This window comes from Artemia sp. Qi Xiang Cuo, chromosome 11, assembly GCF_049724085.1.
Source record: "Artemia sp. Qi Xiang Cuo chromosome 11, ASM4972408v1, whole genome shotgun sequence".
NCBI classification, from domain to species: Eukaryota; Metazoa; Arthropoda; class Branchiopoda; order Anostraca; family Artemiidae; genus Artemia; species Artemia sp. Qi Xiang Cuo.
In genome coordinates, this window is record NC_142804.1 from 55,611,684 (window position 1) to 55,628,338 (window position 16,655).

At 31.9% G+C, this 16,655-nt stretch overlaps 2 protein-coding genes across 2 annotated transcripts in view; one reads left to right on the plus strand and one right to left on the minus strand.

The window, feature by feature from the left end:
• The window catches only part of Shab (potassium voltage-gated channel shaker cognate b), a 251,737-nt gene that overhangs the window by 20,007 nt on the left and 215,075 nt on the right, over positions 1 to 16,655 (minus strand). The window lies entirely within an intron of this gene.
• Positions 5,529 to 12,733, plus strand: LOC148947153 (uncharacterized). The gene is made up of 3 exons (XM_089097289.1): positions 5,529 to 5,622; positions 10,803 to 11,043; positions 12,493 to 12,733. The coding sequence occupies exons 1-3, from the start codon at positions 5,611 to 5,613 to the stop codon at positions 12,657 to 12,659; spliced, it is 420 nt and encodes a 139-aa protein (XP_088953415.1). The 5' UTR covers positions 5,529 to 5,610; the 3' UTR covers positions 12,660 to 12,733.

Genomic DNA, 16,655 nt, shown 5'->3' on the forward strand with positions numbered 1-16,655 from the left:
AGGTACTCAGGTTAAGTAAAATTTTCAGATTGGGTTAACAGTTTTGAAATCTCGGAGCGACTTTGTAAATTATCTTTTAATTTGGGTGTTTTCCCTTCAGTTTCCAATTTCGAAGTTATCGTTCAAAATAAATTCTAATTAATCCGTTTGAAATGCAACTATTGACGCTTGAAAAACGTTTCACTACCAAGCACAATGACAATATAATTGGTTTTGAACTAGTTAACTGGAAACTAACACAACGAAATATGTCTTAAAAATTAGGAAAGATTAAATTTTACGTAAAAAATAGCTAGATATGCAGTTACGCCGGCTTTGGTAGTAGTTGGTGCCAAATTTAAGAAAGAAATTTGGGTGAAAAACCAGCCAAAAATAAGCTGTAGTAATTCGACAAGCGTTATTCAACTGTTTTTGTCAGATGTATATTAACATCCCCCCCCATACTAAACGATTTCAGATTAATCGATTGGTGCTAATCCGCGTTCCTAATCTGCATTATCTTATTTGAGTTTCGAAAAATTTGAAGTTTCTATTTATTCCCGAATTGCGCTGTGGCTACTGGTACACAGAGAAATATGATACAATGCTAAATATGATCTGCAAGTTTCATTGAGATCACATCCCTTTTAGGGGAGCATCTTCCTTATTTCTTAAATTCACCAAATTTCCTAAGGTTCGTAACTTTTCCTGAATAACTTTACAACTGATGAATTCCTCATTTTCCGGATCACTTTTTGGCTACTTTAATCTCGTAAATTCTATTTTTAAAGTTACTCTTACTATGGTAGAGTTACTCTTACTATGGACACATATCGTTCCGTACTAAAGGTTTGTTACCATGAACAGTTTGAACACTCCACGTTTGCAATATTTGGGATCTACGCTTCTTCGGATAACATACCCTTAGATTGGGCCAGGTAAGCCTTCCCATGTCCTTGGGAAATCAGAGAAAGTTTGTGCTTTGTGTCACCAGATCTCTAGCAGTTAAGGAGTTATGGGACTGTTCACATAAAAATTGAGCTTTAAACGGTGTTTTTCAGCCTAAATGGGTGTATGAATAGCTGTAACGTGGTTTCATGACATTCCATGGGGTAACCCTCAAAACCTTTTTGGGGGATTTCTAGTAGCCCCAATTAAACTTTAGAAAGGAAAGAATATTGGTATAAAAGAAAATATTAATTTTTTGGTCTTGAGTAGGTTATCAAGCTCTCAGCAACAGTTCCACAAGTTTACCAAATAAGCAGTCCCTCTCTTTACAAAAGGTAGTAAGAATTACCGTTATTTTTATTACCGGATAATGGATTGCTGTCAACTCCAAAAATGTCTGACCTTTTGGACTTTGGAGTTACTTATTGACAGAAACTTGTGAAAGACGATTACTCAGCAAAAAGATGCAACATACTCTACCCTATATATATTTGAACAAATTTTTAAACAAATTACAGCCAACAAAAACCATTTTTCCACCCTCCAGACAGAAACCTGTTGACTAAAACTTGTCCTAACGATTGTGCTTCCACGGGCCAACACAGCCATCTTAGCAAACATTAGGAGTTTTCTGAAATCAAATTAGCGTAGGCCTACATTGAAAATAACTTGAAACGTTAAAAATAAGGTACCTATGTATTATACCAAACACAGTCGAGAAGTTTGCTGAATTTAAGATTTCAGAAAACTGGTTTCAAAGCCACAAAGAAAAGTGACGGGTGACAGAATGCGTTTGACTTGTATAATTTGGGCTACACATTTGCACATTAGGGGTGGGGGTGCGGGAATGGTAAGGGTAGTTTGGGTTAGGTTAGGCTACTTTATTCCCACCCTCCTAATGTGCACATATATAGCCTAAATTTTGTTATTATATAAACTAAAGTATTACATTTTCATCATGCTTTGGTGTATTTCATTATGATTAACCTAATTGCACTTCTTGAGTGTCTTTGGAATAATACATAAGTGCTAAACATAAACGTAACTAAAATTTTAACGTTAAAAATATTGTATTTTGTAAATGTCTAACTTTTGTAACTTGAAATTCCAGAACATTCTTCTTCATCATAAAATCAAACAGTTCGTGGTAACGAACTGTTAGTAAGGAGCGACCCGGCTCAATGGTAACCGAAACTCTAAAAAACGGAATTTTGATACCAATAGATACATCAACAGAACCAGATTTTACTTCTAATTTCAAATATATAAGTTTCATCAAGTTTAGTCTTACTAATAAAAAGTTAGGCGCCTGAGAAAATTTGGCTGATTTTCGAAAAAAGGGGGAAAGACCCCCTAAAAGTCATAGAACCTTAATGAAAATCACACCATCATATTCAGCGTACAGGAGAACCCTACTGTAGAGGTTTCAAGCACCTATCTACAAAAATGTGTAATTTTGCATTTTTGCCAGAAGAAAGATCACGGATGCGTGTTTATTTTTTTTTTTTTTTTTTTTTTTTGTTCTTTTTTTTTCCCAGGGGTGATCGTATCGACCCAGTGGTCCTAGAATACCGTGAGAGGGTTCATTGGAACGGAAATTAAAAGTTCTAGTGCCCTTTTTAAGTTTTGACTTGACTTGACTTAAGGCTCCTGCCGAGGGTTCGGCGTAGAGAACGATGAGACTAGGGTTATATGGGAGGATCTTTCCATGAAGGAAGTTTACATGGGAGAAGGGACATTGCTATGAAGGGGGTGCCGGATTTCCCATCATTATTAAAGAAAAAGGTCAGAAATTAAATAAAAAAAAGTTTTTCAACTGAAAGTAAGGAGCAACATCAAAACTTAAAACAAACATAAAATATTACGTATATGATTGGGTTCGCCCCTTAGTCAATACCTCGCTCTTTAAGACAAAGATTTTTTTGTATTTTCATAAGAGCTATTTATTCTAATTAACGGCCTTTGTGATTAAGGGGTAATTTTTAAAGAATTGGAACAAAATTCGAACTTTAGCTTGAAGAGCAAGGTATTGACTAGGGGGTGAACCCCCCAAATATACGTATTAAAAATCTATGAATAGAGAAGTTCGTTACGTAACTTAATTCTTAAGTTACGTATATTTATTAATAATAAAAACATTCGTAAATAAAATTAAACAAGTTTCGAGAAAGCCATTTAACCAAACAAAAGTAAAATTAATATGAAAATTTTGTTTTAAATATTCATGTACGGTGAGCCAATATCAAAACGTGCATTAATTCAAAAACGTTCAAAAATTAAATAAAAAAAACAGTTATTTTTAACTGAAATTAAGGAATGACATCAAAACTTAAAACGAACAGAGATTATTCCGTATATGAAAGGGGCTGTCCCCTCCTCAACGCCTCGCTCTTTACGCTAAAGTTTGACTTTCTCACAACTCTATTTTTTTTAAAGAATGAAAAACTTTAGCGAAAAGAGCGAGGAATTGAGGAGGGGACAGCCCCTTTCACATACGGAATAATTTCTTTACGTTTTAAGTTTTAACGCCGTTCCTTACTTTCAGTTAAAAAAACTTGTTTTTTTTTTATTTAATTGCATGAAGTACCGAGGTTATGGTACGCTATTTCGATGTTGGAAAATTTCTCTAACAGATCAAATCGTTGCTGCTGAATTTGAAGCGCAAAATTTAAACACCGACATAGCGCCGAAGCAGAGTCACGTTTGAATTACATAGTTGACTTAGTCGACAAAGTTGAAGCATTGGAAAGTCGACCGATAATCGATATCATATCAATATTTTGCTCTGTGGCGTTTTGTTTGTGGCTTTTTATGTCAAATAGGAATAGCATATCGAGCTCATTTTCTTAGACGCTTTTTTTTCAAATATAACACTTTACTGCTGAATTAACGATCTGTCTGCTTTTTATTAATTTAAATTGTTGATTTTAGCGCACCTTACCATTCTTGAACACAAACAAACAATGTTTCTTATTTTTAATCATCAATATCAATATCATCAATTCATCTTTTATTTGAATTTGCCGCTTGAATTCATAATTTCTATATCGACGAATAGAACAAAAATGTTTTTTTTCCTGTTGTATAAAAGACGACAAAAAGTCGACAAGATTTACAAAATCGAACGCCTGCCATACCGTCAGAAAATCAAACAGAACGGTAGACAATAAGTAGACATGAGACCTACTTAGACCAGTTTACATTACGTTATAGAAAATTCCAATATTTCAGCAATAAAATAGAATTTCTGGATGAGCAATAAATACTTTTGAAAACTAATTGATAGATTTTCCCTAGACAGCTTTTCACGCTTGATCAGAGGTTAAATGTCCATATCACGTTGTGGATTTTGCATACCTTGCTTATGATGATTATGATGATCTTGGAAGGTGACTATGATAGTTTTATGTATTTTTGCGTTAGCTTAGTGGGAAAGACTTGTTTAAGTGTGAAAGGTAATGCTTAGCGTAACGTAACTTAATCACTTAGTACGGAAAATTTCGTGCTTAGTGAGAAAACAGCTAAATTCAAATGATACTCAGAGTGACTAGTTTCTATATTATTAAACCTAATAGAGAATCCATGACCAAGGCCCTATTCAGGTGGGGGGTTAGGGGGTTTGAACCCCCTAACCCCAAAAGTTTTTCAAATTTGTAAAAATGTAACAAGAATGCATAAAAACCCATTTTTTATGCATTTTGAAAGTTTTTTTGTCCCCCCCCCCCGAAAAATACCCCCCCCCACCAATGAAAAACCTGGGTACAGCCCTGTCCATGGCTGCTAATATTTGTTGCAACAACTCCGAGTCGTTTTATCCTCATGGAAATGCTTAGAATTATCTAGCCAAATGGGCTGTGACGAATTTTCTTTCCAATTTTTTTCTTAAATATTCTGCTCGACTAACAATTTTTTTGAAAACTGTTTGCTAATATATCTTTTTAGGAGTATTTTTATTAAAAAATGCCCATTTCTTTCGTATTTTTATTGAAAAATTAAAAAAAACGGCAAGCTTGTCCCTCTAGATATTAGAAAACAATTTGCCCTCAAAATTTTCTGAAAAAAAAAATGGATGCAATGGACCGTTTTATTTTAAGAAAAATTAATTATGTTTTCTTTTTCAAATTTACGGGAGTTTATTAAAAAATAAAGTTTATACCTCCGAGTCCAAAAGATCACCATTATCATCACTTACAGCTATTAAAAAATAATAGAACGTAAAAATTAATTCAGAAATAAGGTCAAACTTTATTTCTGAAAACTTTCTATTTACAGTGAACTTTCTATTTTCTTATGCCATTCTTATTCTTATGCCACAAAATGGTTTTTACTTTTTTCTTTGTGTTTAAGACTGCTTAGATGGTTTGTCCAATAGAGTGATTTCAAAAACGTGTTTCAGTAAAATCATGCATTATGTTATTCCTATGAATATACCTAACTGTGAAATATCCGAACTGTGTGAGAAAATTCTTGACGTAAGATCACTTTTTGACAAATCATCACGCATAAGTAGGTGAACGGCCGCAAAAATAATAGTCATGCTATAGTATAATGTTTTAACTATACCTTAAAAGTAATATAGCGTTTATATAGAGTTTCTTCAGCGATTTTTTTTCGATATATAAGGTAAAAAAAACATCAATTTAGAGTAGTTAATTCTTTAGCATTGAACGTGAAACGTATAACATGAGAACCTTTGTAAGTAACATTTTGTTTGTAAGAAAATTTTTGGTACTGTTCTAAAATCCGGGAAAAACGCGATAAGTGAAATTTAGTTAATGCTAATAAAATAAAACAAAACAGGATAAAAATACAATAGTTTAGAAACAAATTTTGGCTATATATTTGCACATTAGTGGGTGGGGGTAAAGCATAGCATATATTAAATACGTAACCTAACCTAACCTAGGTACATTCCCCCCCCCTAAATCCCAAACAATTAAAGTTTAAATATGGTTCCCGGAGTGAGAAACCCCTTGTAAATCAGCGTCAGACAGGCAATTACCGGGTAATGGCTATCTTAGCTTTTCTTTTCTGTTTTCCGCATTTTAGAACAGTACCAAAATTTTTGTTCATTATTTTGTTTATTTTACTTATTACCTATTATTTTGTTTAGTACATTTTGTTTATTATTACGGGACTATTAGAAATTTGAGTTTTATATATAATACCTAAAAATGGATCTTTCAGATTCAAATCTGACTTAATGAACAAATACACAGCGGAGATAGTTAAAAATTAGATTAATTATTGTTTGATTTAATTATACTAATCTTCTGGCTGGAAAAACTTATTTTTTTGGTACCTTCTTATGTAATCAAGGATGGAGTTATAAATAATATAATATATCAAATAATATAATATATAACATGAGAACCTTTGCAAGGAGCCTTTTGTTTGTAATTTTATCAATTCGAGACTATTAGAAATTTGAGTTTTATATATAATACCTAAAAATGGATCTTTCAGATTCAAATCTGACTTAATGAACAAATACACAGCGGAGATAGTTAAAAATTAGATTAATTATTGTTTGATTTAATTATACTAATCTTCTGGCTGGAAAAACTTATTTTTTTGGTACCTTCTTATGTAATCAAGGATGGAGTTATAAATAATATAATATATCAAATAATATAATATATAACATGAGAACCTTTGCAAGGAGCCTTTTGTTTGTAATTTTATCAATTCGAGACTATTAGAAATTTGAGTTTTATATATAATACCTAAAAATGGATCTTTCAGATTCAAATCCGACTTAATGAACAAATGCACAGCGGAGATAGTTAAAAATTAGATTAATTATTGTTTGATTTAACTATACTAAATCTTCTGGCTGTAAAAACTTATTTTTGTGGTAGCTTCTTATGTAATCAAGGATGGAGTTATAAATAATATAATATATCAAATAATATAATATATAACATGAGAACCTTTGCAAGGAGCCTTTTGTTTGTAATTTTATCAATTCGAGACTATTAGAAATTTGAGTTTTATATATAATACCTAAAAATGGATCTTTCAGATTCAAATCTGACTTAATGAACAAATGCACAGCGGAGATAGTTAAAAATTAGATTAATTATTGTTTGATTTAACTATACTAAATCTTCTGGCTGTAAAAACTTATTTTTGTGGTAGCTTCTTATGTAATCAAGGATGGTGTTATAAATAATATAACATATCGAATAATATAATAAATAACAGGAAAATCTTTTGTTGGGAACATTTTGTTTGTAATTTTATTGTTATGAGATTATTCAAATTTGAGTCTCAAACATAATACCTACAAATGGATCTTTCAGATACCAATCTGATTAAATGTAAAAATGCGCAGCGGGGATAGTTAAAAATTACATAATTTATTGTTTGAGTTAACTATAGGCCTACTAATCTTCTAGTTGGGAAAAAAACTATTTTTTTGGTACTTGCTTATGTAATCAAGGATGGGGTTACAAATAAAATGAAAATTGGAGATATAAAAGGAAGGTTAAAGTTTTTAATCAATATAGTGAATAGAATAAGCTAAAAATAGTTAGAACGATTTGGCTCTACGTCCAGGATGGAAGATGAAAAATCGCTATATACATAAAAACAAAATGAAAGAAAAGAAGGTCAAGGAACTGCCATCCATAATATTTTTCAGATGTGAGTTTCTTCATTTTTGTCTATCTATTTTCTTTATGTATAGATAAGGGCTTATCCAGGGGGTAGTTTTAGGGGCACAAGCCCTCTCCCAATTAAAGGCAATTTGGCTTTCTAAGAAAATTTGTAAGAAATTATAGTGTTTAAGATTTCTCAGAACTTATTTAGTTGCAAGAGCAGGGGCATCAAACTGGGGGAGGGGTAAATTTAGGAAAACATATGTTTTTGTATTTTCGTCAAGGAAACCAAAAAAACAAAATGGTTCCTCCCCTAAATTTGGAAAAATAACTTCTATATCTCAAAAAAGATCGAAACAAAACATACCCCCTTCCTACATTCTCGTCAATTGCTGCCACTGGACATTGATTTAGTCTGATTGGGCTATTGAAAAAAATAGAATAAAAAATAAAATGGTAGACAGAAATCAAGCAATTTTTTTTTGTACAGTTTCACGCACGAGTAAGGGAAAGGCCGGCCAAAAAATTGTCAGGCATAAAACAGTTTTTTCTGTACCTCATTGGCTGTTTAGTCTTATATTACTACTACTACTACTAACAATTCACCGCAGCACCAAGCCACCTTGGGCCAACACAGCTACGCAACCTCCTCCTCCCTCATAATCTAGTCAAAGCCTCGTTCTTTACGCCCTCCCAGGAAGTTCCTATTTTCCTTAAATCTTTCTTTACGACATCCTTCCACCCCAACCGCGTGCAACTTACTTTCCGTTTAGTCCTAGACGATTGGCCGAAAAGAACAGTCTTCGGCAATATGTTATCCTTCATCCGTAGAGACGTGCCCTTGCCATCTCAACCTTTTTCTTATGATAGCCCTAGAAAACGGGATTGAACCACATTTTTCGAACAGCCTACTGTTTAAAATACGGTCAGTCAGCCGGGTACCCAAAACAATATATAGTTTTATCAGTTTTACTCTTATATACAGTTTTATCAGTTTTTTTTTTTAATATGTAAGAGACAAAAATGCCTAGCCTGAAATAATTAATTTTATACACATTGAATGAGAAACGTCTAACATAAAAATTTTGAAAGCTACATTCTGTGTGCAGTTTTTTTTTCAAAATTCAAAACTGTTAGAAATGGAGTCTTGTTGGTAGTAAATTATGAGTTGATACTTTGATGATTAGTAAATTTCAACCTTTTATCCAAAACTTGCTGAAAGTTCATAAGTTCATAAGTTTATTAATCCACATTCATAAACAAATAAATAAATTAAACAACACTTTCACACTGGAGAAAACCTATGAAGGTTAGCGATCGCGCGAAACTCCACGTAACTACTTACCCATTAACTCAACTATTTACATAAACCTCAACTATTTAATTGAAACTATTATAAATAAACCAAAAATAGATAAACTATATCCTATATATATATATATATATACACACACACACATACATACACACACACACATATATATATATATATATATATATATATATATATATATATATATATATATATATATATATATATATATATATATATATATATATATATATATATATATATATATATATATATATATATATATATATATATATATATATATATATATATATATATATATATATATATATATATATATATATATATATATATGTATATATATATATATATATATATATATATATATATATATATATATATATATATATATATATATATATATATATATATATATATATATATATATATATATATATATATATATATATATATATATATATATATATATATATATATATATATATATATATATATATATATATATATATATATATATATATATATATATATATATATATATATATATATATATATATATATATATATATATATATATATATATATATATATATATATATATATATATATATATATATATATATATATATATATAAATAATAGTAATAATAATAAATAATAATAATAAAAAAAAATATGGAAAAATAAATAAATAACTGAATTAAAAATGATAATACATAAATAAAATATAAAAAAAATAATAATATAAAATATAAAAGAAAAATACTAATAACCAATCCAGTCTCCATCACTTACTATACTCAACTATGCTGAAAGTAATAAGGGAAATAGTTTCCATGAATCGAAGCACGGCCAAATCGTGGTGTGTGCGCCAACTTTAGCACAATAGAAGATTACAAGTGGCGCAGGTAATACTTGCGTCTGTATGCACCTTCTTTTAGTGCGTGGTAATTAAAGACCAAGCATCATGAGTATTAAATATTAAATAAATACCGAAAGTGGATTGACATTGAAGCGTTGTTCACTTTACAAGACAGGATTGCTTTTATTTAACTTGAAATAAATACATCGTACGTTGTAATCATATAATGGAATATAAGCACTTTGGGTGTGTCTACGGACACAAGATACAACCAAATGGATGTGCATGTGGCTCAACACCGTTCAAATCAATCCTTTTTCATCTCAACCTCCTTTCAACTCAACCCCAATCAACCCATTCGTATCAACCCTTGTTAAACTCAACACTGATTCACATCAACCCCCAGAAATACATGACATCAACATCAATCTTTTTCAAACTCAATACCCATTCATCTCAGCACCCATAGATTCAATCACGTTTAACTGAACTACGTTTAAGTTAATCCCTATTCAATGTAACCCTATGCAAATCAGCCCCCATTCAGTTCAATCGCATGGAACTCAATTTCTCATTAAATATACCTCAGTTAAAATCAATCCCATGAAACTCCATCCAATTTCACATCAACCCCACTCAAATCAGCCCCATTCATTTCAACCTTCATTTAACTCAAAACCTGTTCATCCGAACTCTCATTCAGCTTAGCTTTCGCTCAGTTCTACCCCTATTCAACTAAACCCTGCTTTACTCAACCCCATCTAGCTCAAACCTTTTTAACTCTTCCTCATACAAATATTTTTTGGAAAAACACAACTTAAGCAAAAACAGAATTTGTATTTTGTTTTTAGAGGTAAGGGATAAAAACTGAAGTTTCACAAACTTGCAAAATTTTTTGCCATTAAAAAAAGGTTCTAAAGCAATTTGCAACATTTTTCACATGATATAGTCTTGCTGAAAGTTTGTTCTTTGAATTTTGGCTACAGAGAGCAGTGGTTTACTCTTTACTAAGCTGCAGCTACTGCAACAACTATGCAAGTATATAATTGCTCAGATTTTTAGTTCATTTTATATTAAGGTCGTATTTGTTTGCATTGCTGTTTATTGTGTCATAGCTGCACCAGTAGAGGACAGTACACAAACTGAAAATGTGGAATCTATCAGACTAACATCTGAAGATCAGACAGTAAATGGACAAATTAGACAAGAGCGACAGTTTCATTATCCCTATTTCCGTAATGGACAGCAGACTGGTGCACAGTATCCATCAATTGCGCCATATCAGCCAATTGCGCAGTATCAGCCATTTTCTCAGCTAGGTATGTTCATTTTTCATCTAGCTATTCATTTAAGCCAGGCGTGGGCAACCTCTTTTGGAAAAGGGCCATTGTTATTAGAGTGAATTGGTTTGTGGGCCACATAATTCAATTTTTACATGTTTTAAATATGATCTAGAGATAAGCTAATTAATTTATGTATAAAATAGCTATTATATATATTTTTTACCTGTCAATGGGGATAAATTTCATCGTTACATCCTGTTTTTTTTAGCAGAGAATGAACACTGCAAGGAGAGCAAATAAATACAAACTGAAAAATAACTTGAAATATTAAGATTTTAATAGTAATTCATTTCCTGGACCCTGTGAGCAGGACTACAATAAGGGTTGCCACCCGGTGGAAAAATTACTAGATTTTAGTGATTTTTAGGTTGATTTATTGATTCCCTTCAACAATCTAGCGACATTATTTGCTGATTTAGTAATTTGTTTAGGCAATATGAAAAATCACTAGAGATAGTGACAAATCACTAGGGGCGGAAACCCTGACTGCAATCATCAGTAGATTAAAATGGAAATATGCTCGAAGAAAAATGCAAAACTTGCATTTTTTACAGTAATCTACCAATTTCTTGTGAAATTCACTTTATTTTTGTTGTATTTTTTTTTTATATAAAGCTGTTGATAGAAATACAATCACCTACTAATTAAGAATTGGTTTAATTAATAACACCCAATAACTAAATAGCTAGGGTACGTATAGTATTATACTTATTTAAGTTGTACAAATGTTCAATACCTATCAATGTGGCTATTCATTGTAGCAATACCCTTAAACACGCCACTTTACTAACAACTTGGAATACATTTTGAGCACATTGTTTCCAAACCTGGAAAAAATTTTGAGCCAGTAACAAGAACAGCAACATGTGATTGATTCTCTTTTATTAAATTTAAAACCAGTAGAATGAACAAAAGATTTTGAGTCACAGCATTTTTTACAACTAAATTTTCTGTTTCTCTGTATCACTATTTGTTTTTCTTTTGTACACCGTTCAATGGAAATATAATCACCAATGGAATAAGTTTGGAAGGATAAATATCGATGGAATAAATTTAGAATTCCTTTGCTAACTTATTTGCTTTACTTTGTCATATGCTGGCCGACGGTCTGCATAACACAGGTATTAACCTCCTGATTCCCGGCCTCCAGCAGTGAGTGCAATATGTGGTTGGGGCAAATCATCCGACCCTTCCCGTGTTTCCCCCCAGATTTCTCCAGGCACCCGTTTAGAACTAGGTTGACTCTGACGGAGCTTACAGAGTCACAACGCTGACCCCGTTTTAAACAAATAATCAGTGACACCGGGACTCGATTCCCTGCCCTTACGGACACAGGATTGCAAATTAACCAGTCAGCTAGTACGGCAATTTATTAGCTAATAATGCTAAATAACGAAGGTGCCCATTATATTTTACTTATTTAAGGTGCACAGACGTACAACTCTTATCCATATGGCTACCCATTGTACCAATACCCTCAGACAAACTACATTAGAAACTACATGGAAGGAAGCGCCAGTCCTTATGGAACCAGTCAGTTTTACGACAAAGGAATTTGCGTGAAGAAAGGAAACATTTATGTATGCTACTAGATTTGATTATATTTTTTTAGCCTTATTTAATTGATTATAATTTATATCGAAATCTGAAATTTTTATCACCAGATGGAGAGAAGTCGTATCTTTGTTCAACATTTTTTGCTTTTGAAAACGTATCGAACAAGAATAATTTTTTTTAGAGTCAATTGAAGTTTAAATTCCCTCAGTTCCCTCAGTTAACGTCAAAATTGACGTTAAGACTCAAATTCTGGTAAAAAATTGCAGCAAGGATTTCAAGAAATAAAATCTAGAGCGCATGCTTGAATTTTGTTTTTGCCTAGAGATCCTCGTAAATTCCTAGAGTTGCTTCAAATTTGACTTTCTAACTATTTAGCCTGTACAGTTATAAATTCCCTCAAGATTCCCCACAGGGTATTTAAGGAAAATTAAGAAAAATCCATTTTACAGCCTCAGATTAAGTCATTGCCTAGAATCAGAAAAAAAAAAATTATCGGGTACCCATTAAAATTGATTTTGCTCGCTATTGGGCCTAAGCAGTTCTCATTCTCCAACATGAACGTGAACAAATGAAATTCACATTCACTTCTCAAAGATTTCAGAAAAATAACACAGACAATATCTTTAGCGTTGACGCAGATTTATTTATTATGATGCATCTTCAGATTTAAAAAGCTCCATGAGGCCATAAACAGCTGCAAAAACTCCCCCTCCACCTCAAACTATATAAAGCTTTTTTTCCCTAGATTTTTTATTCCCTAGATTTTCAAAAATGCCTTTTTCTTGGTATTTTTTTTTCAAAAATACGTTTCTTTTGCATTTCCATTGAAGAAGATCAAAAAACTATAAAATTCCCCCCACCCCCTCGACTATATGTTTAAAATATATTTTACCCTTCCTATATTTTCGGGAACTGACACCTCTGACAAGATCTCCACTTAAGTTTTTCTATCAGCTGAATTAAATCCCTGTTCATAACTTAAGAAACTGAAGACTAAAGGAGCTTGATGATTCAGACACTCTTCAATGATCAATATAAGAGCAAAAATTTTGTTCAGCGCATTCTCTACTCTTCCTAAAAGTACAGCTTGAAACTTATCTACAACATCTCTTAGCAAAATAAATATCATAATGCTAAGTAATTTGATACCTACAGAAACTAAGCTAATGTCTCTGTAGTCACCACACCAGCCCTTATCACCTTTCTTGCAGAGAGGTTTAGTTGAGGTTTCTGCAAAATCACTAGAAGCTTTCCTTTTTTCAAAAACAATACATAAAATCTTCAGTCTTGTCTGTATGTCGTAACCACCATACTTCATAACTTATTTACCTCGCTATCAGCACCTAAGGCCTTGTTGTTTTTCAGTAATTTTATTACAGTCCCTATCTCTTCCTTGCAAAACAAATCTTACTTTACTTCTAAAACATTTAAAATTTTCATATTCTTTCTTGCATCATTTTCTACAGCCTTATGGGGATTTAGTACACTTTCAAATTGTTCTTCTCAAAGTTTAAAGGATATATCCTTTAAACTTTCCTTGTCACTAATAAAGTCACCATTTTAACTGTAACTGCAACAAGGTTAGTCCTGACTGACCGCACTTAATTCACACTTTAATACCTTGGTATCTGTGTATTATTAAATAAAAAAAACAAGTTTTTTAATCTGAAAGTAAGGAGCGACATCAAAACATAAAACGAACAGAAATTATTCCGTATATGAAAGGGGCTGTCCCCTCCTCAACGCCTCACTCTTTACTCAAAAGTTTTGTATTGTTTTAAAAAATAAAGTTGTGAGACAGAGTCAAACTTAAGCGTAAAGAGCGAGGCGTTGAGGAGGGGACAGCCCCTTTCATTTACGGAATAATTTCTGTTCGTTTTAAGTTTTAATGTCGCTCCTTACTTTCAGTTTAAAAAATTTGTTTTTTTTATTTAATTTCTGATCGTTTTTTAGTTAATACAGCTTTTATTTTGGCTCAACGTCATTGAATAAGTAAAAAAAAATTGCATAAAAATTTTACTTTTCTTTTGCTAAATGGCTGTCTCTAAATTTGGTTCTGACGTAATTTACAAATTAACTTACGTAACGAACTTCTATAGTCGTATATTTTTCTTCTGGAAAAAAAATACAAAGTTGCAGATTTTTGCAGATATGAGCTTGAAACCTATGTTATAGGGTTTTCTGATACGCTGAATCTGACAGTGATTTTCATCAAAATTTTTTCACTTTTAGGGGATGTTTCCCCCCTCTTTAAAAAATCAGGTAAGTTTTCTCAGGCCTGTAGCCTTTGATGAGTAATACTAAACTTAACAAAATTTGTATATTTAGAATCAGTATTATAAGCCCATTCTTTTGATACATTTATTGACATCAAAGTTCCGTTTTTAAAAGTTTCGCTTACTATTCAATTCAATTCAATTCAAACTTTTTATTTCCTCCGAATACGAAGAGTAAAAAAGAAATAAATAAAAATAATAACCGCTAATCAACAGGCCATAAAATTATTTTAAACTATATAACAACAAATACACAAAGGCCTTCAATCAAAATTACCACACAAATTAACACTTCATTCAATAGATAATAAATTAACACTTCACAAATTAACACTTCATTCAAAAATTAAATAAAATAAAATAAATTAAGCTTCGTGCGCAGCTCTATATAAATTATCAGAAAAAATATTTAATTTGAATAAAAAATTCTTTTGCTTTTTCTCCAAAACATCAACAGGGTTTTTTTATTTTATATGCATTCATTAAAAAAGTATTTGATTCAGATTTAGAAAAGCGGCAAAGGAACTTAGCAAAAATAAAAAATGTGGTTTTAACATGCGCAATATTACTAATTCTAAAAAAGGGGAGAAGCGATGAAAAAACTAAAATTTGAGGCAAAGCGACTGTATTATATACCCGAGCCAGTGATTTCCGAGAAAGAAGATCGCGAAGACAAATTACTACCCCAAAACTAGACGCTATTCTACTCTTAACTGCTTTAGAAACAGAAGCACAGCATAGAGCTAAAGTTGGTCCATAAGGTACACCAAGATATGAAAGAGATTCCAAAGGTTTTAAATACTATAATAAATATGGACAGAAATTTCTGAATTAACGAGATCATTAGCCTTAGGACCAAGAATTAAAAACTGACTCTTTTCAGGGCGAAAACGAAGTCCATGCTCACTAAAAACCTTTGCTAAAAAATATACATTTTGTTGAAGTGACTGAAGCGATCGACTCAAAAGGAGTAAATCATCTGCGTAAGCAATCCACGACAGAACATAACCTTTACCATAAATAAAAGTCACTGAATTTGATCAAATAGCCCCGAAACAGTAATATTGAAAATCAAAGGAGAAATAATGCTTCCTTGTCTCAGCCCCCTACATAACTTAACATTATAATCACTAAACTGATTCTTCCACTTAATACGAATACGAGAGGAGCCATACCACTTTTTTAAAACCAAAACTACTGGTAGTGGGACATTATTCTTCAGAAGCGCAGTCATAGCCCAAGAATGGATAATTGAATCATACGCAGCCGCAAAATCTAACGCAAGTGTATAAACTCTATCCCATTGCTTACAGAAGGATATTATTCTTGAAAGGAGGGTATGAGCAACATCCATGCTTAGACCCTTACGGAACCCAATTTGATTCAGGCCTTGGTTACAAGACTCCAAATACTTTAATAAAACTAACTCAAAAACTTTGCTATTCTGGCACGAAACAGTAATCGGCCTGTAATCAGAACATCGATTCGTATTCCCTCCTTTTTTTGAAAGGGGTGAAGTGGTAGCACGAGAAAAGCTAGTTGGAAGAACTCCAGAAGAAAGAATAGTAGTAAAAAGAGTAACGAGGAGAAAGATTGCTTTGGGGGATGCCCATTTTATATGGTTTGAATGTATACCATCATGATCAAAAGAATGCTTACTTTTTAGAGCTTTAATTGCTACCGTTACATCATCAACAGAAACAGATATTTTACTATTTGGGCGGGGCTTTGAAATTTCTTCCGATAATAAAGAGT

Excerpts from the sequence above, each read along its gene's own strand:
- LOC148947153 (XM_089097289.1), top strand. Across the intron at positions 11,044-12,492 it reads TCAGCCATTTTCTCAGCTAG|GTGCACAGACGTACAACTCT; the intron begins GTATGTTCATTT and ends TACTTATTTAAG.